Source organism: Triturus cristatus, chromosome 6 (genome assembly GCF_964204655.1).
Source record: "Triturus cristatus chromosome 6, aTriCri1.1, whole genome shotgun sequence".
Lineage (NCBI taxonomy): Eukaryota > Metazoa > Chordata > Amphibia > Caudata > Salamandridae > Triturus > Triturus cristatus.
This window is the reverse complement of record NC_140589.1, coordinates 1,120,509,647-1,120,535,981: the sequence shown is the minus strand read 5'-3', so window position 1 is coordinate 1,120,535,981 and position 26,335 is coordinate 1,120,509,647. Positions and strand designations below refer to the sequence as shown.

The window sequence follows — 26,335 nt, the reverse complement described above, 5'->3', positions numbered from 1 at the left end:
AAATCCATCTCACTATGCTTGCCTTAGAAACTGGAACACCTTTGTTATGGTTTCCATATGCAACTATCATTTGATCCATAGTTGCTTTGTGCAATGCAAATAGAACTTCAAGCATCTCCTTACATCCTGCATATGCAGTGTTTTTTCCACAGCTGTCTGCAGATTCTGGAAAACTGTCTTAAGTACAATAGATTCGTTCAGGTGAAAATTTGTCAGAACCTAGACAATGAACATGGGGTTAGTTCTTAGAATCACAACGTCATCCTTAAACTGTAGGAAAGTTTCTTTCATAGTGAACGCTTCTATCTCACTTACTCTTCTGGCTGATGTCAAAGCTAGAAGTAACGCTACTTTCCATGTTAGGAATTTGATCTCTGCCTTGTGAATAGGTTCGTAAGGGTTCTTCATTAACTGTTTCAATACTGTGTTGAGCTGCCAGGTTGGCGAAGGAGACTGTATCGGAGGGAATACTCTCAATTATCCTTTAAGTAAACTGTGTTATAAGTCTATTAGACCATAACGAAGGGAATCAAGAAGTCCTCTGTATCTTGAAATGGCCACTAAATGTACTTTAATTGAAGAATGGACTAGGCCTGATCTGGCCAAAGAGAGTAGGTATGGTAAGATCTGTTCTGGAGGCACCAATATAGAAGTTTTGACCTTTGGCACCATGAGCAGAAGCGCTTTGCTTTTAATCGGTATGTCTGGTTTGTGTTATCCGCCCTGGCTCTTGCAAGGGTACCTGTACAGTCCTGTGGGATATCTAAATGTTGAAGCTCATAGTATTCAGGAGCCGGGCAGATTAGTGCAAAGAAGTCCAGTTCTAATGAAGGACTTGCTTGCGGCTTTGAGGTTCCACTTGAGATTGTCCTCTGACAGGAGTAGAAAGTCCATGAATCAGTGTTCTCTTGGCCACTGAGGAGCAATTAAAATCAACCGACACAGTTCTCTCTTCATTTTTCTGAGGACCCTGGGTTATGAGAGATATCGGGGGGGAAAAGCGTATGCTAAGATCCTTGACCATATGATCAAAAACACATTCCCGTGACCTTTTTTTGAGGGTATCGGCTTGCGTAAAACCGGCATTTTCGGTTCTCCTGAGATGCAAAGAGATCTAGAGTCTGCTTGCTCCCATTGCTGGAAGACTGTTTTCATAATGGATTGATTTAGTTACCTTTCATGGCGGCTGAGACTTGTCCTGCTTAAAATGTCCACCAAACTGTTGTTCATACCTGGTAGATGTTCTTCTCCCATTGTTACTTGATGTGCTAAAGCCCACTTCCATATTCCTTGTGCCTCCTGTGATAGGATCGTAGATCTTGTACCTTACTGTGTTTTTAGGTGATGAATACTGGTTGTGTTGTCTGCTCGTATCATCACTGAGGACCCTTTTATTCTCGCTTAGAAAGCTTGGAGGGCAAGTTAGATTGCTCTGTGTTCTAGGACATTTATGTGCATCCTGGCTGGAGTCAGGGTCCATTTTCCACTAATTTGGGGATCCTGCAAATGAGTCCTTAAACTTCCAGGGAAGTGTTTGTAGTAATTAAATATTTAGGCATTTGGGAGGAAAACGTTCGACCCAATGAGAGATTGCCTGAGTTTATCCACCAAGGAAGAACCTTTATCATAGCAGGCAGTATCTTGATTATATCGTCGAATGAACCTTCTATCAGAACCCATTGTTAGTCTAATCCTTCCTGAAAAGGTCTCACCCTTAGCCGGGCACAAGGCACTAGTAAAATGGCCGATGACATCATTCCGAGAAGGGATCTGAGAAGGTGAACAGAAACATACTTTTTCAATAAGCTTTGCACTCACGTTATGAGTTTCCTCTGTCTGTCTTCTGACAAGAGTGCCTTGTCTTGTATTGTATCTAGACTCTTGATGATTGACCATTAAGCCTAAGGATAGGAACATCTGTAGCCAGCTTCCAGTCATTGAATAAACTGTGAACAATCGGAATACAAAAGTATTGACTTCCCTTCTATTAACTAACTGCAATCATCTTTTTGACACAATTTGTTTTTTTAATGGGGAGTTAGGTTATCTCTCCCGCACCTCCCTGGAGCAATTCGAACCCCGCTCTCTCTTGTAGTCTGATTACATTTCCCAAACTCACCGGGAACGTTATACGCCCCTGGGACTGTGCAGGCCATGCCCCGCGTACTGTCAGAAATTGTACGGGGCCTCCCGCTGAACAGGAACCATCTCCTCCTGTGGAAAGTATTTTAGCTGCTCCCTGCCATAGCAACACTGAATTAGCCAGCAGGGAGTGGACCGAGTCGGTTCTTCTACGTGACGTTCCTTCTGATTAAGTAAGGTGCGGGGATGGGCTTGAGGGCAGTGAAATTGGAACACATCCCACACGGTGACTGAGCACCTTTTTGGGGGGGTTTCTATTAGTAGCCCACTGCTGCCGCGATGATAGGAGCAATGGTGGAGATAACTTGTCGTGCCATGAAGGCCTTTTTTCTAATGAGCACATTGTGAGAAGTTGGCCTGGTATATGATGTCCACTAATTAAAGTGGGCACCTTGCACCAGTCCAAACTATCCTTATGGTGATTTAAGAGGTCAAAGATAACCTTAGAAAGCTATCGAAGTGGTAGCTGTGGAGAGCAGCCTTCAGGCTTAGTATTGAAGGAATGTTAAGCAGCTTGTTTTACCAGAATGCAACCTTATTGTATTGGTTAAATGAAAGGAGAGCCACACAGTAGTTATAAGAATATATATTTACCATTATAACACACCTTCAATACCTCACAGTATCTGCTACATGCAGATAAACACAAAGTACACAACACTGTAGTACAGAAACAATCGTAAGTAGCACTAATACACAGTGGGCTCCCTGGTGAGACCAAACCATATACTAAAATAGTTGTATAAGAACCACGACTCGAGTCAAGACAGTGTCTAGAGGATGTAGAATCGCTGGGACCCCAAGGACCACCCAAGGTGAGAAAGTAGGGACCCCACGGAGGACGGGTGCAGTGGGAGTACACGACCGTGTGCTACGTACAATTCAATGGGAGAGTCGCGGTTGCAGTTTTACAGTTTGAGGATTACGAGAAAACCCTTTGGAACATAGAAGGTTGGAGAGCCACCCCATCTGTGGATACCAAAGTGTCAGAGGTGATTATCCCAGGGAATCCGGGTGCATAGGGCTGAAGTGGCGTCGGAAACGGAAGTCGTTCTCAATGGGAGTCTTCAAAGAAATGTCACTGCTGGAAAGAATAAAAGTGTCCGGTAGGACCCACAGGTGGATTCTCGATGGAAGGAACTTGAAAGCAGAGGGAACAGAGTCTGTGTCACTCAGGAGTGACCAGGGGTTCAGTAGACGAATGCCCACCGAAGTTTGGTGTTTCAGGTGCGAAGGAGACCTTGACTCTACAGCTGCAGGGACCATGAGACATCGAGGCTGACCAGGAGCCAGATACGAGCTGTCCCACAAAGGATGTTGAGTGCTGAGGGGTTGGTGTCCAGCGGGAGCACCAACAAGCCTTGGCAGCAGCAACCCTCAAAGAAGGTTACGGTCGGGCCCAGCCAGGACCAGAGGACTCACCACACCAAGGGGAGTCAGGGCAGGCCTGGAGCAACCAGGGGATCCCAAGAAAAGCAGTGTTGTCCCTCAAATGGACCCATAGGCCGAAAGAGACAGGAGTTGCGAGGGGACCTCTAGCAGTTTCACAAAGTTACAGCTTGAAGGGCACAGAGTGCAAGGAGGCCGGAGTCCTTTGTACGAAATGTGCGCAGAGGTTGGGGCTATCGATAGCCCAAAGCACTTAGTTGGGGAATGCCAACAAACTCGGTGTGAGGGCAGCTTGACCTCAAGGAATGTAGGAACCCTCCTCCTGTGTTGCTGGAGTCTTCAACTGGACAACAAATCCCATTAGGATCAACTCAAACAGCATAAAGGAAGAAATACAAATTGATGTTATACCCATTATAATAGACTCTGGGATACCAATTAAAATTTATAAAAACTACACTATAGTTGATCCATCCAGTTGTATATCTCTATGTCATACAATTAAGATTGCTTTTCTTAATTCTGTTATGTTGCGTGGTATGTTTGTTGGGATGTAAGAATGGTATGCGAGGTGAGAATGTAGATATCTTTGGTATTTTTTCTGGGGGATTCTTATTTTGCTCAATAATTGTGATCTGAGAACAATGTATTTTATGCTTACACCATTTATTGTATGTATATGAATGTTCTAAAACCAATTGTAAAACACAGAAATGTATATATTTTTGATAAAAACCTTTGATAAATAATAAAAAATGAAAAAGAAAAAAATTTGTTTGTAGACATTGAATATATCATTTATGGGCAATTATTGATATTTAGATGCTCGTGAGTACTTACCAAAGAAAAAAGTGATAGGTCGGTTAAGAGGCAGAAACCTTGTACATTTGTCCCTCTTCCCCCCTCTTGGACCTAAAAGTAACTGGGGAAAACCTCTTTCCAATATACACTTTGTCCAGGTTCGTGCCAGAGCAGGAGCCAACTGCTCCCAGAACTGGTTTGAACTGGATGATGCACAGTGAGACCAAATGTGCCCCTCGTGCAGACTTTCAGGCACTTTGGAAGTGCACCCACCCAGCCCCGATACACTAAATCCGGTCTGGGAGGTGGTCACACCTTTCTGTGACAGGATGCCTATTGTGCTGCCTTCCTCTGCTCTAGCTTGGCTCAGCAGCAGGAGGTCAGAAATGTGTCTCTGGTCAGCAGTAACCATTTTGTGCTGTCCGGGTCAAGAAGGCTGGTACCGGGAAGACCAAGGACCCACGAAGCTTGCTTTTGAGGGGTGGAATCATACCTCCCACCGCGTTTACCCATGTGGACGTATGATTCCAAGGTGTTTGATACCAAACATGACCTGGTTTGTTGCAGCAGTTTCCGATATAGCATTTTACGTGAGCATATAATGCACCTCTACCTATATGTCTGGCTGCGTCACCGGCAACCCGGGAGAATGGTCTCCGAAGGCTGCAGGGGTGCTCTGCCTATGCAGAGGCACCCTCTCACGTAAAACCCAGCACCCTGCCTTCAGGATTGTCAAGGCCTGCTATAGGGGTGACTTACAGGTTTTAAGTGTTGTGACCTATATATATATAGTAAACTTATATCTAAAGTAAGTGGTGCATGCACCATCTTACACAGTCTGCAATGGCAGGCCTGTAGTTCCATTTTGCATGGCCTCTCATGGGTGGCATAATATATGCTTCAGCCCAAGGGAGGCCTCTAGGATACCTATGCCCTGGGTACATGTGTACCATATACTAGGGACTGATAAGAGTACCCCAGTATCCAATCTGGAGTGTACCCAAGTACATGACATAACATTTTAGGGAGAAAGCAGATACTACCCGCAGAGTTTTACTGTTATGTGTCCTGATGAAGCGGCGATACGAGCAGTGAATGGATGAATAGGAAGCTTACAGTATAGTATAGGCTACTATTTTCCTTGAGATCTCTTGTTGTGCTGCATGTACGTTATCGGAATAGCAACACTGGGCGAAGTACGTATTTGTCCTTGAGATTGGACCAATATTCGTCCTATGGCATTTACTCTACTATTACTGCTCCTTTGGCACCCCGATTCAAAAAACACCTATAAAAAATGAAAGCCGAGACCAATATAAAGTGCTTTCTTATCAGATTTCTGTTGCTACAACAGTGTATGCAGGGGGTCTGGTGCCCTGCTCTTTACTGGGGGTGCAACCGCGAACCAAACACTAACACATGCAAGAAAACAACCATGCTACTACTTTAAAACTACATTTGTAAATACTATTGAGCTCTTCTTTATACTCAGCAACTTTAATGAGAACTGTTGATTTCTATGTTGGGGTTTGTGTCATTTTTATCCCTTGTTTGGGATGCGGACATTCATTTTGTTCATCTCGTATACCCTTCCTTTTTTTTTATTTCAAAGTGTTTTATTGAATTTTGTGAGAATAAATATTACAACATTAATACATAATTAATATGCTGAGTATTAATACAAAGTAATAGACCTTAAATTATATAAGACCAGATACAAAACATACAATAAAACAGTGCAAAGCAATGATAATAATTCAAAGCACTAATTGGCCTGAGATCATGTGTAGTGAGCTAGACTCAACGGGAACCTAGTGGTAGTTCTTATCAACTCGGATTGCTACTACTCAGTGGTTCGTCATTCCCATGTGAACCCAGGCCTAATGTTAAAAGGCGAAAGGGTAATCATTACATGTGTGCACTGGGATGACAAACCATATCCGATAGCCCTGATTCAATTTCAAAGGCAGCAAGAGGAGGAAGACCTACAAGTATACGTAATACCAGATCTTGCATAAGATATAATTCATAGGGACGAATTATCCCCTTTCCCAGCAATTACTAGAGTCCGAGGGAAGAGAAGAGACTGAAACTAGATATCTCGAAGAAGTCAAGTTTTGATGAGGAGAAATAGGGGGTGTAAGCAATCAATCAATCAAATAAGCTTTATTCAAAATCATAGTGAATCATAAAAGCTACAAAAATATGACAGTCTGAATTAAAAAGATTAAAAGATAAGAAATATATAGATAAAAACAGACAAAGGCACCCTTCTGCTATCAATAAAGGTTGTACAGCAGCTTCCCACACCTGATAACAGCCAATAAAAACTGTGATAATACAGTTCATATATACAGACTAGGGCGGGATTGCAGGTAAATAAAAGCTGGTCGGCATTGTACAAAACCAAGTGGTTTTAACAGAGGCTTGATAAAACAGTTTATATGGCCAAGAAAAAACTGAGGAATACCTACTCAGGAAATTTTATTGGCCTGGCGTTTATGCTGACATTATAAAGTATTGTGCTTACTGTGATTGCTGTCAGAGTCAACCCAGCAGGTAGATCCAAAACACCTCTACTCTTTTTCCTAGAATTTAAGTGCCATTTGAAAGGGTTGGAATGGATCAAGTGGGTTCTTTAGTGAACTCTTCGAAAGGATACCGATATATATTGATTCTTGTTGTCTATGCTACTAGGTATCCAGAGGCCATGCCTCTCACTAGTACGACTACCCCTGTAATTGCCCATGCATTGATAGAATTTTTCACTAGAGTGGAATTTCCCAAGGAAATGTTAACGGACCAGGGTACCCCATTTCTGTTCAAGCTAATGAAGCAGATTTGTCGGGTACTAGGTATACAACAAATTCAGACCTCGGTTTACCACCCCCAAACAGATGGCCTTGTACAAAGGTACAACCGAACCATTTAGACAATCCTACAAAATGTTTTTCTGATACTGGTATGGACTGGGGGGAAAAAACTACTGCTAGTGCTATTCGTACCCATGCAAAGGGCTCCACAGGGATTTCTCCTTTTGATCGAGTCTTCGGACTCCACTTGCACTTTGCTGGATATGGCAGTCAAACAGTGGGAATAAGAGGACGATGAAGGAAGGAAGTTGTTGGACTATGCAGCCAAGCTAAAGGGAAATATAGCAATCCTCTGAGAATAAGCACTGGTCAACATGGAGGAGGCCCAACTTAAACAAAGGAAGGGATATGACCGACAAAACTACGTAACCTACAGACAGGAGATCAGGTGTCAATTCTCTGCCCTCCTCCAATAACAAGTTACTAGCTAAGTGGCAAGGGCCTTTTATAGTTCTGAACCAAGTTACTCCAGTTACCTATCGAGTGGTAGTACTGCATCAATCCAAGAGGGAGCAAATTTATCATATTAAAATCGCCGAAATAAATGGGAAGAAATGATGGGAAAATACCTCTCTACTGCGCCCGTGTTGATAGTTATTAATTCACAACCACTTGACATAACGTTTACTGTTATCTCGGTTACCAAATACAGAATGGGTCCATTTGTCCTCAGGTGGACAAAGTGGTTGCTCTTAAGGACGTTTCAAGACAACCCATGAAGAAGAACATTCGGTCCTTCTTGTGGTTGTAGTAGGGTACTACAGTTGATTAATTCCTAATTTTTCTGAAACAGCATCACCCCTTACTGACCTACTTAAGAAAGATCAACAAGCCAAACTGCGCTTGTGGACCCTGGCACACCAGCAGAGCTTTGACCATCTCAGAGTGTGTAGAGAATCGGTATTGCTATGCCCAGACTTTCATAAACCTTTTGTCCTGCAGACAGATGCTTCATGCATGGGTCTAGGGTCTGTTATCACAACCTGACCAGTAAGGACAGTTACAAACAGTAGTGTACATAAGTAGGACACTACTACCTAGAGAACGCCATTATGCCACAAATGAAAAAGAATGCCTAGCCAATAAATAGGTAGTAGAGGCTCTTCAATATTTGTTGGGTGGCTCTTTTGTGTTGCTGACAGACCACACTCCTTTAACCTGGCTCACCTGAAACAAGAACTTGAACCCATGAAGTTTGCACTAGTTTTTAGCACTCCAACCCTTTTCTTTCCAGGTTCCTCTCGAGCAAGATCCCTCCAATGGGGGCTTTCTCTCCAGAAATGCTGACTCCCAGTGGCCTGGTCGGTCGTTCCAAGAGGGGAGGTAGTGTTATAGAGACTAAGCTGCTGAACCCGAGAAACACAATATGGACGACCAGGATGGGGTTAGTGCACTAGCCTACAATGCACGTCCTGCCCCGGAAAGTGGGTTGCCGGGATATAAGGATCCGGCTATGGATGTCGGCATGCGTGGCAACATTAACCACTGAGTCGAGAGATCAGGAAGAGGAAGAAGGAAGACACCGAGACAAACACTGCGAACCCATACCAGCCAACGAAGGAAACCAGCCCAGGGTGGAAGGAGCAAACTGCAGCGAGGCAGTATTCTGTAGGCATTCGAGCTAAAGCCAGAGCTAATGACCAGGAGGAAGACGAACCGGAGAGAGGCAGCAGTACCTGTGAGAAAGGCAATTGCGTTCCAGCAGCTGCTGTCCTATCACAGGACCTTGGCTATATTATTATTATTGCAGCTTGTAAAGTGCTTGGTTACTCCAGTTCGGAGTGTCCATGCGCTGAATTACAACAAGACTGAGTGCACTAAGAAAAGAATGGATAAAATTACTAAGAGGTGAGATTCTTACTAACCAGCCAAGTTTTTAGCTGTTTCCTAAAAGCTGATTCTGACGTCTCCAGTCTGAGGTGCATGGGCAGTAAGTTCCACTGCTTAGCAGCCAGATGCCTGAAGGAGATGCCACCAAAGCCTTTTCTGTTATATTTGGGAATGCAAACCAATCCAGTTTCAGCCGACCTCAAACTGCGCGTAGGATGGTAAGAATGTATCATGGGGCGGAGATATTTTGGGCCTTTACCCTGTAGTATTGTATGGACCAAGCACATGGCTTTGAAGGCGATCCTATCCTCAATAGGGAACCAGAGGAGACTTTCCAGGGCACAGCCAGTGGGTGTGCGTCTGGGGATATTTAGCAACATCCAAGCTACCGATTTTTGCACCTGTTGGAGCAATGTATGCTTCTTTTCGATGCCACCAGATAGAGAACATTACAGTAGTCTAGTCTGGATGTCACCAGGGCCTGGACTGCCGTCTTTTTGGCACAGTCCAGGATGAACCTTAAGATTTTTTTAAAGCATTTTTAAAATCCCGAAACAGGTACCTAGGCAAGTGACGTTTACTGTCTCCACAAGGTGTTGGTGGAGAGCACTTCCCCGCCTTGGGGGGTCAATATTTGGGGTCACCAGTGTAAGCAAGAAAAATAACCACAGTGAAGGCCTTTTTCCCCTCAAAAATCTTCACAAATGTTCCCACTTCAGGAGGATAAAATATTACTGCACGGGTGCTGGTGAAAGAATTCCACCAGCATACCACAATATTTAGAAGTTAATTTTTTTGGTGCGTTTACTCTAGTACCTACATCTGCCAAGAAAAACAAGCTTAGATGCCGACTTAAGAACATTGTGGGCAAAGAGAAAACACTACTGACCAGAGCCATCAAAAGTTGAACAACATTCTTTTGTTTTTTTGACGATCATATTAATAAAATCCCTAGTCAACTAACATTGCGTCTGTCTCTGGGCTGGGGGGTCCTCCTACAGCAGTTCTCTCCATAAGGGTATGAAATCCACCAATATCATCCGGAGGAGAGTGCATAGGTTGTGGTCCATGAGGTGAAGATACCAGAATGAGATAATCATCCCATTCATCGGGCACAGACTGATTATCTGGGATTTTAACTTTCTATCTATCTTCATCCGAAGAGGACTGGTCTTCCAGAGGAGGCATGACTATATTAGACACCGGGTCATTCTTGCAGTTGCAGGTGGTGGCATGGGATCAGTGATCTCAGTATTGGAGGTTGCAGGCGTATCGGAGAGTTTGACTTTGTGAGTTCAGGAAAGCGTTTGCAGTAGTCCTGTAACGTTCCTTAAAGGCCTTGTAAAAGTGCTGAAAATGCTCCACATATTGTCTAGGCTTCTCTATGTATTGTTGTCTCTCAGACATGTTCATAATAGTCCCCATCTTCATCTTCTTGGTACTTCACATTAAGTTCTGAGGGGCTATGAGCTTTACCAAGTGGTCCACCATCATCATCCAAGTCCTCCACATCCAATAGATGACTTGGCAGCAGGGGAAACACCTTGCTAGGTGAAGTATGTTCTGGCATATGTATACTTGGATTGGTCTGTCTGTCGTCAATGGTATCGTCGACAGGTCCGGCGTCAGTTGTAACATTGGTGGTTTCTTTGCAGATGTTTTGATCGTTGACTATGTTTTTGTTGTCTGTTGTGCCGTCGACTGTCTCATTGACAAAGTCTTAGCTAACTGTATTGTCATCAACTGTGTTGGCAAGCTGGTCGTCGACAAGGTGGTCGTTGTTCACTGAGCTGGTCGTTGTTGACTGAGCTGTGGTAGTCGACGTGGTTGTCGTCCACAATGTTTTTGACAGTGGTGTCGTGTTCAGGACCTTCATCACCTGTTTAGATTTCACCATGCCTGGCTCGGAGGAGGATTTTCTAGGACCTAATGCCAGGACTGAAGAGGGAGTCGTAGGCTCTGATCTTGTGGCCTCTGAGGTTATTTTCCCTTTTCCCTCTGAGAACTGCTTTTTGAAGACTCATGGTAACTCTTTTTTATTGCTTTCTATGGGCCACTGTTGACCCCTAGCGCCACCTCACCCTCCCTGTGTGGTAATGGAATCCTCTCTGTACTCATCAGAAATTACTTTTTTAATTTCAGCTTTTGTAACCTCAATAAAAGCACCCCCCCCCCCACACACACACACACACACTTTATCTTTGAGAGTTTCAGATGAAAAGGTTAGACAGATTTTACAGTTTTTTACCTTGTGGGCAGGATGACTCTTTGTGGGGATCTTCAGTATGTAGACTCTTCTTTCCACAACTTCTGAAAAGTCCTTTTTATGTCTCGCCTGGCGTAGACTGCGCAGACATGCGCAGTCTCGCTGGCGAGATTTAATGAGTTAGGGTAGATTTCAGTAGTGAGCTTTAAGCCTCGCCCCTCTTTTCCATTGGCTGGTGTCACCGTTTATGCTAAACGGTGGCCAGCCATTGGAAAAGAGCGTCTAGTGACGTACACTTTTCTCTTTTAGAGCCATCCCAGTTGGACTGGCTCGGTTGCTTTACGTCTGTGGTAAAAGCTTTTCTTATCTTTATGGGGACATGTGTTTTAAACATATGACCTCATAAAGACAAGAAAGCTTTGCAAAGGAGACCATGCCTTAGCAGCTCAGCCAGGCGTGGCGATACTCCACCACCTCTGCCATGCCATTCCCGCACATGCGTTCGCGGCTCCTGACGTGCTCTCCGAGGGAGCCTTTGTGTGCTACACGTTTGTGTGAGTTCTGTGCTGTTTCGCTGTACACTTGTTAGTATTTTTTCGGATTGTTATTCGCCGACTAGTTGCCCGGCCTCGGCGTCGGCCTCCTTCTTATCCTGTACAGCTAGTCCGTCAGTTTGAAGCAGGGGGTTGTACCGTTCGGAAAACTCGACCTTGAAAACTTGTAGAATGTGAGTGCGCCATTTCACACCACTGCGTGTGCCCCCGGGGTTCTTTTCAGAGAAATAAGCCACATTCAGCGAAACAACCTTTCATTTCTTAACTTTTCTGTGGGCGGTAAATATAACATAGCATTTCCAGCCACTGCTGGGGTACTCGTTTACATACCCTTGCATGCCTCTGTGTGTCTGCCCTCTGTGTGTTGATGGTCACGTTGATAGCAGTGACCGGCGGGGTCTCTTGAAGCTGACGACTGCACGAATCAGTGACCACCGGTAAACACCAGTCTTTAATCATTTACACTAAAAGTTGCAGAGGGTCAGGCGTTCTATAAACCGAAGGGGTGAGCTGGGCTTTACCTTTCTTCGTCGCTTTCTTTTCAAGTCTGCTGCCTGCTCTAGTGCTGAGTGGCTCCCGGGGGGTCCAGCCCTGTTGAGGGCACTACGAACATGAAGCGGGTTACCGCAGCGCTGTGCTCGACGCTGCTGCTGTCCCTCGGCAGCGCCCTCAGCCTCTGGTGCCGGAAGACTGCAACGCCACAGGCGTCCAGGCAGGCCTGGTCCTTGACGAGATAAACAAAGACCGAGATGAAGGTTACATCCTCAGCCTGTACTGCGTGGCCGACGCTCACAGCCAACCTGTGGTAAGGGAGTGAGGGTGGTTCCATGCCCTGTCTGGAAGCGTGGAGTTGTGGGGAAATGGGTATGTGCCCTTAACTTGGAGAGGTTGTGGTGTAACGGCCAGAGATGCCGACTTTGGAATTGGGGAACCAGGTTTGAGTCTAGGCGATGGCTCAACAACCGGTGATTCTGGGCAAATCACTTAACGTACCCCATGCCTACCATGAATGAATGTACCGTTGTCTAATTAACTGGTGCTCATGTATAGCGCTCAAATACCTTCGGGTCGAGTTCGCGTAGATAAATAAAACCCTCTTCCTTCCTTCACATAGAAAGTACCTCTTCCATATGAAGAAATATCTTCCCACAGATCTCAAGGAAAACAAGCATTGGCATAGCCAATAGGTCTCGCTTTTGGGACCTTATAAGTATTTAGTTATGCAACACAATATCCTTGGTGCAACGACATCAACCGTTGCATAGCTGAACACTTATAAGGTCCCAAAGGCGAGACCTATTGGCTATGCCAATGCTTGTTCAATGGTTCTGACATGTTAATGCCAGACACTAATAAATGAAACCGCAGAAGTGACTGGATAACCAAAATCAGGGTAATAGCTGAAGCACTGATCAGAGTTCAGGGAAACTCCCTTCCACATGAAGTGCAGTAGCAAATGTGAGGGAAGAATCCTCTGCAGGGAGTGTTCTATAGGGTGCTATTGGCTGGAGATAGGTTCTTTATAAATGATGTAGATAAGCTATTAAAGTCAATGCCTTTTGTCATTACAAGCTATCTGTACTGCTTAAAAAGGAACCGTGGGACCTCACCTCAACGGCTGAAAGTGATTTAAACATGTAAATCTATGAAAGATCCAATACTGGAGAATGTGCTACTGTATTTGTGGAACTATTTTTTATATTTTATATTTAAAATAGTGTTTAGTGGGGATAGGAGTTAAGGTTCAGGGTGGAACTCGGAGTATACACTTATGGTGAATTTTGTGTTTTTATCCTAGAGCCAATAGTGCAGCGCTGGCAACATAATTCCCAATTAACTTTACTTTTGTTGGGGAATTAATATTAAAAGGGAGGCACATTAGTGATATAATTACAACAAAAGTTTACATACCCAACCTATCTGGACCAACTAAGGTTTATACAGGAGTTATTGACTCTCAACTTCGAAAGCAACACATTTAAAAGTAACATTTCTCGATTATTTTTTCTAAATATAAGCTTTTAAAAAACAAAAACACTTCCAAAACCTTCTAACGTACCGACAATGGAAAAGAGGTCAAAGGTATGCTGTGAGGGGTTGGCGTTAACAGCATAGGACTAAAGGTTAACATTCAAGGGTTTGTGGTAACAGTGATACAGGTGTAAGGTTAAGGCTATGGGGCAGATTTTTAGGGTATGGTGTAAATAATGAAGGTATGGGGTTAAGACAGTACTGCTCAGTGTCTGGGGTATAAGGTTAAGGGGTTGGAGTATAGTGTTATTACCTATACTCACATCTTTCTAGTGTCAAAGATGGAAAGGTTTGTTGACGAGTGTTATTCTTAACATTAACTGAGAAAAAATACTAAAGGTTGCTTTTCACAGTAAGTCTTTTTTTTAAAGAAATATTTTTATTCGTTTTAATGGCGCAAAACATATAGTGCAGTCTGATCACAGGACATTCTAATCCGCCTCCCGTTGCTAATCCTCCCCCTTTTGACTGGGTTACTCAACCATATTCCTTCGCTAGAACAAACTTCTCTGCAGTGTCCCATTTTGGGGGCGGGGGTTCTAAATCCAAACATGGCTGCTTGTTGAGTCACACTGTTTCTCATTTCCCCAAAACTCTGTCAAACATCTTAGGGCAAACCCTGCCCTTTCATGCAACTTTCTGCTTCCACACCTATATTCATGTCCTCTTGCCACATTGCCTTAGTCGGAGCTCGTTTCAGGGCCCACATTTTATTCATATCTCTTTTAGCAACAATAAAACCCAACATACAAAACCCCATAGGTATCGTAGGAATGTCTACGACGTTTGAAATCCCTATGATTACTAGTTGGGGTGTCAAGTGGATATCAATATCAATGACCTCCACTGGTTCGTGTATCGCATCCCCACAATATCAACTAACCCTTCGGCATCCTCAAAAAGTATGGAGGCAGGTGCCCTCTTGTGTGGTCCATCGTAGGCAGATGGGATTTTCAGCCCTTCCCATTCTGAATATTTTGCTTCTATTGAAGTAGATTCGATGCAGTATTTTCACTTGTATTAACCTCAACCAAGTTCTGATGGCTACTTCCCTTGGGTGCCATTGAGCCGTCTCCCATTTAATGTCTTCTAGGGCTCCTACCTCTCTCTCCCACCAAGCCCACAGATTTTGGAGATTAGCTGAAGCATAGCGGACTATGGTGCGGTAAAGTTGTGACACCGGTCTCCGAGTTATCGTGCCCTTTAGTACCCAGTTTTCTAGGGTGTGTGTTTTCGTGGGTGTCAATCCAATTTGTTTTGTTTATCCCGAGTGCATGTGTGAGTTGAATGTACTTAAATCTTTGAGTGCAGGCTTCTTGCTATTACCTCTTCCCCTTTAAGCATATCGCCTAGGGATTATATAACTACATATTCCCACTTTTTAATGTCTCACAACTTGCAAACCTCGTTTACCGCCTTACCTCTCCATAATGGTGTAGCCAACGTGATCCTCCATTGCCAGCCGAGAGCTCTACTGGTGTCATCCCACGCTCTTAGGGTTGCCTTTGTCAGTGTGGGCAGGTGTTTCTATACCGCCTTACCATAATTACGTGCGGTCTTTGACCCCTGCTGTCCTCCATGCTTTTCCACCCACATGAAGATTCAGTTGGACAAGACCTTTGTCCAAACCAAACATACTTTAAGTGCACTGACTCGTTCTGCAAAGCCTTGTACTCTTCACCACCCCCTTCGATGACCCCAGCTGGTTACCATCCCCCAACAGAGCCCACTGAGCAATCCTCGGCAAACTCTGGGTGCACCCACTAACCCTTATCCTGAAAGGCAAGCCCTTTGGCCTTTCAACACTCCCAAAGAGCAGATGTTTAAAAGCACATGTTGGGACAGGAAAGTCCCCCACATGATAATGGATGTGTACCCCTGCCCCAAGTGCCCTAGCTGCAATTCTGTCTGGATGCTTGGTGCTTATTGTAGTCTAGGGCAAAAACGGATCATGTGTCTGCAACATAACATAGGACAGTCACACAGATTGCGGTCTTTTTGGACTCAGAGGGGTGCCCAAAGCGCTACTCTCACTGTGATGAAAGGCCACTCATTCCCGGGAATGAAGTAGCACAAGCGCAGTACTGACAGGATACCGCGTAGAGATCAGTAGGAGTTAACAGGCCTTTTTTTACCTGTGTCACTGGAATGAGACCTGCAGACTCACTCATGTAAAGTGATGCTGCTGTTTGCTTAGCTCACCCTTGGTCTACATCAAGTGAGTATGTAGCGCTATGCAGCGTGTGTCATTGCATGTGTTTGCTGTGTATGTGTGCCTGTGAATGCTAAAATACAATGGAAGACTCTGGGTTCTGTTTTGGGAGACCCAGGGCTGGTTGAAGGAGCATGAGGAGGTAGAGGAATCCCCTAGACTGAATAGCGGATTGCTGCAATCATGAGAGCTGGGTGAGACACAAATTCACTGAAGAAAGTTGAGCCAGGCTATTCAGTAAACATCATAGGGCGCTCTTTGGTTCTGCGAGAGGTCAATGGAAAGGGGCCGGGGCACATGTCCGGAAGGAGATAGGGCTGATAATGGAATCATAAAGAGAAGAACTGGAGCCCTGCAGTAAGTGTTTGATGCGCATATATAACTGTGGCTAACATTTTGGTATGAATCTCTAGTCACTCCTCTGGCCTGCGTTGGTGGGCTCTTAGATTTGAAGTCGCTCATGCGGTGACAGACTGCTTTCTGGAGGAAGGGCAGGACAAAGGAGTGGGCACTTCAAAATGATGTAGACCAGCAAACACAAACTTCAAACACCAGTATCCCCCAGGACGCCACCATCCAAGTCCTGAGACAGGTACTTATGGAGTCCCCATGGCCGCACCGCACACCCAGAGACTTCATCCTCCAATGTGCCACAATAGCACTAAAGGAAAACTATTTTGAGTATGAGGGAAGCCTGTACCTCCAAACCAACGGAACTTCAATGGGCAGCGTCTTCGCCCCCAGCGTGGCAGGACTCTATGTCCACCTCTTTGTGCAGACCCACATCACCCACAACACCAATCCCTATACCAGGAATATTCTCACATGGCGTCGATATATAGACGACATCCTTATGATCTGGCAGGGATCAGAAATAACTCTCCAACTCTTCCTCACTTGGCTCAATGAAAGAGACCCATACCTGAAATTCACAAGCACCTCGAGTGCAAGCCACTTGGCATTCCTTGATCTGAACATATGGGCCAAAGATGGCCAACTGATCACTACCACCTATTACAAGCCTACCTCAAGGAACTCACTCCTCCACTACACAAGTTTCCATCCCCGCCCTTTCAGGGAAAACTTACCATTTGGGCAATTTCTGCGTATACGCAGAAACTGCACTCAAACAACCGACTACAAAAATCAGTCGGCAGACCTGTCTTAAGAAACTGGAGGAACGAGGCTACCCCCGGGCCATCATTAACAAAACCAAGAAAAGAGCCAGGAACCAAAATAGGGAGGCCCTCCTGGAAACTGTACCCAAGGACAAGAGTGACCAACCCATCACGTGTGTCACCACATTCAACACAGCCTCCAATGAGGCGAAGCTCATACGCAGAAACTGGAAAATTCTAAACTCTGGACAACGACAATGGGAAACCCCTAGGTTTGCCTACAAAAGGTGCAACAACCTGACAGACCAACTCGTGAGCACCCGCCCCAGACCCCTGACCAATAGAGAACCCAACACTATCCTGAATGCGTGGGGCCTGCCTAAAATCTCTGGACATTATCCATGCAATGACTGTAGCGTGTGCCATCTTACCAGCCATACGAAAACATTGATACTAGAACCAGACAAAGTGTGGACTCGACGCAGCCACACAAACTGTAATTCACGTAACGTGATCTACCTACTTACCTGCAGCTGCGGCCTCCGATACATCGGTATGACCGCCCGCAAAATAAGAACTAGAGTCACAGAACACAGGAGCACAATCAGGTACAAGAAGAACATTAGTAAGCTGACCAGTCATTTCATCACCCAGGGACACACTCCCAATGACCTGACCTGGACCATCATCGAACAACTACCGGAACTGGCAGTGGATAATGAGACTAAATTACTCAGCAAGGAACAATGTTGGATATATCGCCTATCCACCCAAACCAATGGCCTCAACGACGCCATACCGTGGAATTCAGTCACACCCTAGACCTACACTAGTCACAATTACCTAGCCTGTGTACAGTGGTCAGTCCCCCGTGCCATAGTCCCTCTGTACATAGACATAGATCATGCTCCCCCTTGTGTGTACCACTAGGCTGCCATAATCATGGGCACATGCTTCAACCCCCCTAATACTGCCATGTCAACTTTAGCGTGCAGCGCCTAGCAGCGCATGCGCATTAAGCAGTGATTAACAGGCCGAACCACTCTGGGATGCGGCGCGTCCCACAGGCATGTTTCCCCAATATTAGCGTATACATAGCCAACGCTGATCCCTTCGCGCCTGCGCAGATAAGACCACGCCACACCTAACACGGGTGTTGCCCCTTTCCCCGTACCAACGGCGGCATATTTTAGTTGCGACATGTACCTTAATGCAATCGCGCTATCATACTGAGCATATGCAAAAGACTAGAGTACAAATCACCTGCATTATAATCACGCATTCATACTGAGCATGTGCGAGAAACTAGTGTGCAAATCATGAGCATGAGCAACAACATAGCAATCGCACTGATATACTGAGCATGCACGAGAGACTAGTGTGCAAACCACGAGCATGAGCAGCAACACCACAAAGGGGTAGTCTTTCCACCCTTACTATTCCCACAGGTGCTCATCATTACCTTGTTAACCATAGAATAAAAAGCCCACACGCCGACAGGCTCATTCTACCGGAGGACGACGGCGGGACAACAGGTACAAGGCAGGCACTGACCAGAAAGACTGTGAGTATGACAAACCTCCAAACAACAAACTGGGTAAGCGCTTCTTTCCTCACAGGTCCCTAACCCCTACAGCCTATCTCTTTTTCTCCCATAGGGTCATCCCCTTACCGCTTCCCTCCAGGAAGCCTTGGCTAATAACCCAAAGCGTAAGAACAATTTTCTTGCGCCCTGCCACACTAAGTCAACTCCTTTCAGTGTGATTTCCGTGTTTTAGCCACACCACGCTCCTAATTAGTCGCGTATTTTCACTCTGATGGCACCACCAGTACCATCACACCTAGCCGACTATAGTCCTCTCACCTTGCACTATAGATCCGGCCACCTAAGCATTGTTGACCATATGTCTAAATTGACTACTGACTCTCTCTGTAAATGTTTTGTCCTTGTTCTTAATGTTTGGTTGTACAGGTATGCATGAGAAGGGAATCCCCCTCTCACATATAGAAAAACGCCTTAGTGAGTGTATCACATAGTCTGTACCACAACACTAAGTCTGTTTTATTTCACCACACCTTTTTAGAAAAACGGTCTTGAGGAAAGCCAGAATACTCTAAGGCACTGGCTGAAACATGTCGACCATCTGAAGGACGCAGGGGGCAGTAACTCGCCACCCTCACGCGTCCTGTAGCCTTACTTTTAACCGCTGGTGACAGCCCAGTTATTAAAATTGAATTTACCTTCGGGTACTGGGACCACCACCAAGCCGTTTTAAATCACAACTCACCCAACCTCACTGCACTCTCAGCAATATACCAGCTCCGCTGTAATCAGGCGTCGTAGCACACCCGGGACATACTAGGTGTCACTGGGTGGGCCCGATGATGAAGCATGCCACCAACTAGGTTGGTGGGTGAGGGCTTCATGAATACACCAACAAGGTGCCCGTGACATAACTAATTTGAGTACTGTAACACTTTGGTCAACTTAAGCTAGTCCTCTTTGTTTAATCACATATAAACCCTCGGGGACTCGGACTAGCTAACTAGTCCTCTCTCTCCCTCTTGTTACACGCACTTAATTGTCAACACCTGCGCTTTTGACAGTCTGCTGCAAGGTGGCGCTGTCTGGCTAATTTAGAGATGAAAACAACAACAATTAATTATTATTTCAATATACATTAAAAATTACTATTATCTGCTGCCCAAGCCATTCTTATAGCTTTGCGGGCTTGAAACAGTCCGAACTGTCACACTTGTAGCAAAGTGATGGCTAGCAGTTGCATTGTTACTATCTTTAGCAGTATGGCAGGGGCAATGTGTGGTGCAAGCTGCAGTGGCCTCCTGACGAGAGCCCTGGCACTTACGTTTTTATTTTTTTTTACAAATTAGGCACTGATGTAAAGTAGATGCATTCTTAAGGAAGTGTTTTTTTTTTCTTCAAAAACAAAACAATGGCATAAAGTAATGTGGGAACGGAAACCTTCCTGTCTGCAACTCTTGAATACTTTCCATGACTAGTTTGCTGTCCGTATTGTGATCCACGTCAACCAAGCCACAGCCTCCATATTCACCTGTCCGGGGATAAGCCCCGTTGGAAATGCAGCCCTATCCTCTTCCTCCTTTGTGTCAACTTTCTATAGCAGTCTGTACAGGCCTGTCCTATTTTTCAATCTGTGATGACATTCAGTCTCTCCCTTTCAGTGACTTTACTTGCCCATCTTGAGTCGCGCTCCCTTAAGAATCACAAGTCTAGCAGCCTTCTTGCCCTGTCCCCAACCTCATACAGTCAATTTGGCACACTAGGTAGTGTCTTGGCTGCCTCAATTGCCTCACCTTTGTATGCATTAGAGGCTACAGTCAGCTTCTGTATATTCATGTCAGCCAGTGGATCTTTCATGTCTCTCTCTGCTATGACTACCCTTGTTCCAGGGAATGTATTACTTTCCTCTTGAGTTTTCTCTTTTAGTTAATTTTAACTTGCACTCTGCCTCTGATTAGAGCTTTAAATGGATCCCAGAGGGTTATGGCAGATCGCACAGGTGCAGTGTTACCTTTAAAAGAAAGGTAGTTCAATCAAATAAGGCAGTAGTTACCTTCAGACTGTAAGCTACCATGCTGGCATTCCTACTATTCAGTTGCCTGTAGGAGAGCACATTGGTCAGATATACCCATTCGCAAATATTTTATTTGAAGGATCTGAGGAATTTCACTTGTTGGGCCAATAACCACTCTAGTTGGGGAAGTGACCCATGTGCCCCTGAGACATAGGATTAGTGGCGATCTAAGGGCGTTTCAATCTCCATGTGTCTGAGAATCATATGGCTTGTGTCTATTGTGCTGTTTGCTTGGGGTGTCTGTGTCCTAAATTAGGCTTGCAGTTCATTCTCTGCCTTCGAACATAACATCAAGGAGGCTCTTACTACTATGTGCATGAAATGTAGTGTTTCAATCATTAAGAAGTCTATCTAATGTAGTGTGATTTTCTGTAAGCACGGCAGAGCATATTCACTAAATATGGGGTACCTTTTTTACCCAGTTTCCCACAGAACTCCGTATAAGAGCCCCTGGATCTTACCAGGCCCTGAGCACTGAGAATGGAGGATATTCTTTCCCCTAATATAGCCACAACAAAGAAGTCCATGCTAAATCCAGAATATGCCAAAGTAACATATCGTGCCTTCCCTAAGAATCTAAATTCAGAGGGCATATGATGTGCTTCCTTCAAGAGATCATGTCTGGGTTTTTCCCCTGAAGGTACTAAGACAACCCCCCCACCCCCCACTTTGTCTTTCCTGCCAGACCATTATTTTTTATTGGCAAGTTTTAGTACAGCCCATTTGCTTTCAAATGTGATCCTTTCGTCTCCCAGAAAAGGTATTTGCACCAGGGACCTATGAGTTCGTTCAACAGCTAAGCGAGATAAGAGTTCTGTATCTGGAACAAGAATATAGAGCCATTCTTCCCTCAAGTCCCTCTAACATGCCCACAATCCTGATGTCATTCTAACCTCCGTACCATTTTTCCTCCTCCATTCTAATGTCCAAGGAATGAGTATTTGAAGACATCCACTGGATTTCTGTTTGCAGTGCCATGGAGCCATCTTCTAATTCCAAGATGAGCCTCTCCTCTTCAGTCAACCCTATTTCTAAGGTCTTGTCTCCGCAGGGCAGAGATTGCTCCAATTGCCCCGATTTTGTTTCCATTATTTTCCAGGTATTGTTAACGGCATTAAAGAAAAGGTCATTGATGAGGAGCTAAAGGCCAAGACACCTTCTCCTTGAGTATCTTGCATCTCCATCTAAGTCTCGCCAGCAGCTGCTATGACCTTTGTAGCATATTTATCCATTTCACAATGGTTAAGCAGCTTCTTCCAGGTGAGATCCCCTGATGAGCACCTTCTGTCACGTTTCTCCATGGAAACACGCACAGCAGGTGTGTAGGCCTAACAATGCTGCTGGAATCATTTGTTGTCAATGTTGAGGCTTTGAAGAGACCTTTCTAAGTTGGGCAGCTAGCAGACACAGGAGAGAGATGCCACAATTCCCTGAGCATGTGATCACCAGACTGCCACTTACTCAGTTAGGCCGTTTTCCCACTCTCCCTTCTCTGTATTCCTCTAAGTGTTTCCTTTCAAGGGCCAAGGTACTCAGTCTTGCTCAAGTGCCTTCCTAGCCACCACAACCGCTTTTTAAGAGGCCCGCTACACACACTTGTTTATCCCATGTGGATTGCAATGCTCAAAGGGCACCACCCTTCTTGGTCACAGAAAGGCACTGCTTGGTTCAAGCCTCCACTGATAAGCCTTCAACCACCACCCTCGTGCAGCCCCCACCCTCTCTGGGATCCCAATCCTGGCCCGTCACTTCTTTTCTCAGCCACACATTTGACTGTGTAAGGCCCACTGCAGAAAGAGTCCTCATTCTATGCTGCCATCGTTTGCTAGCCTTTTTTTCTGTTAGTACTCCACCCCAGGGCATCCAGGTCATTAAAGCCAGTGGGTCAATAGCCAGATAAAGGCGATGATTAAATCATTGCACAGGATTAGGAAGAATTAATAGGGATTTCGGACGAGTTTATAGAGGCACAACCTCCATCTTGCCTCACCAGTTCATGATCCCCTTTGGTTACAGTTTTGAACTATTGAATTGCTGAAGGGAATTGCTTCTGTTTCACCATTACAGAAAGTGACTCTTAACTGCCATGAGAAGGGTTGGTGGGGAAAGAAGAAATAGTACCTCAATTGCAATCCGAGTTGCAGATGGGCACTAATTACATTTAATGAATCTTGTTTGGTCCATGCTCCACAGAAAGGAACAGAAGTGATGCTTTGCCTGCACTAGCCAATGGGGAGGCAGCAAAGAAGAGTGACACTGAAGCCAATAGACAGTAAGCGCCAAGCCCTTCATTGGAAACAGTAACGTCTCGCAAGTGAGAGCGCATGCATTGCATGCATTGTCGCAGACGCGAGCTAAAAGCTACCAAGTGACAGTGTTTCTTGACCATTAGCTGGTAATCCAATTGCTTTCCCTGAAATCTGTATACGCAATTCCTCTGCAGACCCAGATGGATTGCTGCAGTTTTTAGCTCCTTCAGCAAAGTTCTTCAGTATTTGCGGTTTGCAAATGATGCCCAGCCCCCTAATCTCAACGACTAAAAGGAAAGTTTATTGCTCCACTCATTGAAATGTGATATTGTAATACATTATTACTGCACTGTAAAAAAGAGAATTTCAGCAGAGCCATAATTAGCAGGAACTACTATGTCAATTGTGCACTTTTTGAGACCAACATATTTTTTTGTTTTTAGCCAATCATAGTTGTACATTGTCAACGACCCAGCAGCTCCCTCAACTATAAAGTAGTACAAAAGCAATGACAAAATAAAATAGGCGTTGACAACGCCAAAAGGCCCGCCGCCAACACTAGACCTATTATCTTTGACAATGCTTGTGTTTGTTTTTTAAAGTGGTTACCTTTGCTTGGAAGGGGTACCACGTTGTCTTTCCCTGTTCATGTTAATCTCATGCTACAATCTAAAGCAGATTCACAGGTTTAAAACATCCACTCCAATAACTTTGTCTAGTCAAGGATTTCATGAGCTGTTGTGTTGCTTAGTCTTTGCTCATTTTGAGAACTGTGGAATGAGTGCCTATTGGATGAGCACATCTGAACTCGGTACCTTAGGATCATTTAAAAGAAAGAAGGTTGTGTGTGGCAGTGTACACGGTTGTCATTTAAAAAAGTCTTCATGAAAGTGCTTTCTTTGAGTATAAATGTTGTTTCTTTGCATTGATCTCGGAGTTATATTTGTTTTCCTGTTGTATTGTATACATCGCTGCTTTTTTTTTTGACAAAGTGAAATTTAAATGAAAGTTAAATGCAACAATCCTCTGAAATGATCTAGCTAAACTGAAACAGTAGTGGTTACTTTGCCAATACTGCTGTAGCCCTCTCCTCCAGGCTTGTAATATGCAGAACCGCTGGAGTAAATGTAGCACAATAGCCAGCGAGTTTTGGGGCTGTTGCAGTGCTTAATTTCTGCCAGTGATAGCAGGTGGTTAACTTCCACTCTCATTTTAAGGGCCGGAAGTGTAGGCTGGAGAAAATGCGGCATGAGGTGGAAGAAAAGATGGGCATTCTAGATATCCGGAATTGGTAGCTCTAGCAGCAGGCGCCCAATAACAATTTGGGTTCCGGTCCTTATTTAATTTTTTGTGCTCAAATTAAGCACTGCACATGCCATTTAATTTCTTATAATTGTAGCCTTAGACACTCTTTTGAATCTGACACATTGCTGATAATTGGAGTTGTGGAGACAACTTTTCATTTAAGGCTCTGAATGACTTGAATATGTATTTCGCCAGCTGTAATGCATTTCACGTGTATGACCTGAAATGCAGATACCTCTTCTGATTGTTCCTACATTTATACAATGGGATTTCTTTACGAGTTTTTGTTTCTTTGATTTATTTTTTGTTTGTACGATCTTTGCCCTCTAGAATTGCTACATTGAATTAAAAGTGTTGAATGCTCCACCTTTTTGTCTTTGTGTATAGAGAATAGTAGAAAATGAGAAGGCTAATGCAGATAAAGTATCCAAGCAGAAGGTTGATCTTCAGTCCCTACCTACACGGGCATACCTGGACCAAACCGTAGTGCCTATATTATTACAAGGCCTTTCCGTACTGTCGAAAGAAAGGTAAGCTATTGTACTTATCGACCTGCTGTTTGGAGACTTCAACGTACGTAAGCACATAGCTGGTATAGCACCCCCCCCCCCCCCCCCCCCCCCACACACACAAAAAAAATCCAAGAGGTATATTCGGTGACCCACATTTATACTGTCCCAGATGAACAGGAGTGGACAGTATATGTAAGGAATTTCCAGGCGTCTCACCTGCAGAAATGGGTCTACACTGGGATCAGTAGACATATAAGCACTTATCCATAAATACGCATAGCACACATACCAGGACTTTTTATACTGAGAGGCATACTGAATGAACGGCTAGTTGTTAGCTGGGAGGCCCAGGTGCACATCCAGATTTCTAGCAGTTAGTTTCATAATGGTACATGTGTGGACATTGAATGCCTGGTGATGGCTGTCAGACAGGTGAACAGATGTAGTCATGAACAGCTCTTGCTGCTCATTATTAATTTTTCCTCTTTTCTTAAACGGTTTTAATTTTTATTGTGGGTGTCCCGGATCCACCTGCGACACCCTCAATATGTTTTCTTTCTTTGGGGGCTGTGGATGGAGCTAGATGTTATTATACACCATGCAAACATTTTGTCTATTAAATCAAACATAATTTTTGTACAGCAGACACGGTGAACTCACATATTTGATGGTGCCCTCATATTCAATTTTTGTAAAACTTTTCTTATTGTGTTTTACAATGAAGCATGGCCGTGACTGCATAATAAAATAGCTTGTAATGAAAGACAAACCCTTTAGGAATTCTAAAACTAACACACTGGCACATTACCTCGCCAACCGGGTGCTCTCGTATTTAGTAGTGAAGAAAAAGGCAACACAATGCAGGGCAGGACTGGGAACTCAAAGCAGCTCTGGCAAATTTGTTCACACCAGCCCCCATACGGTGCATAGCAAGCGAGCAAGCCTAACAACTACAAGGGGGCTTGGAGGGGTTCTGCCCCAAGAAAATGTTTGGAAAAATGGTACATTCTCCTACACATTTTTCATTATATATTTAAATGTATTTCTTTTTAAAGCAGCATAGTAAATGATGACCTTACAGTGCCCCAGGATACGACCATCTTTAGTAGGGTTCTTCAGCGATTCCCTCACTACCGCCCTCCACCAGTGGCTCTCATCTCTCCATAGCCACTCTCTTACATGTATTTCATTTGTTTTTTAGCACCTCTCATACAAGTGGATGGTGTTGGAGCATTTTACATCACAAACGGAGACAATGAATCATACATGTGTAAAGGACTTCATAAGATCATAAGGACTTGTCATCCTTCCTAGATAATATAGTTTCGGGATTGGAAACGACGTCTCATAAACTTTCATGATGCCATTCCTCAGTTCTTCGCCAATGGCTGTACCTAGCTGCCAGACCACACGTCTCATTATGGCTTAAGTGATAGTACTGTATTGTTCTCTACTCCGCTGGTTTGATACAGTAACTTGAACTAATCTATGCAAAC

The 26,335-nt window shown here is 44.5% G+C and overlaps 1 protein-coding gene across 12 annotated transcripts in view; it reads left to right on the top strand.

Annotated features, from left to right (window-relative positions):
* Positions 1-26,335, top strand: part of DPY30 (dpy-30 histone methyltransferase complex regulatory subunit) — a 215,811-nt gene that overhangs the window by 148,472 nt on the left and 41,004 nt on the right. For all 12 annotated transcript variants that reach the window (XM_085612011.1, XM_085612003.1, XM_085612012.1 and 9 more), the window contains one exon: positions 24,715-24,857. In XM_085612011.1, coding sequence (XP_085468137.1) covers positions 24,715-24,857 — 143 coding nt within the window. The remainder of the gene's footprint in view (positions 1-24,714; positions 24,858-26,335) is intronic.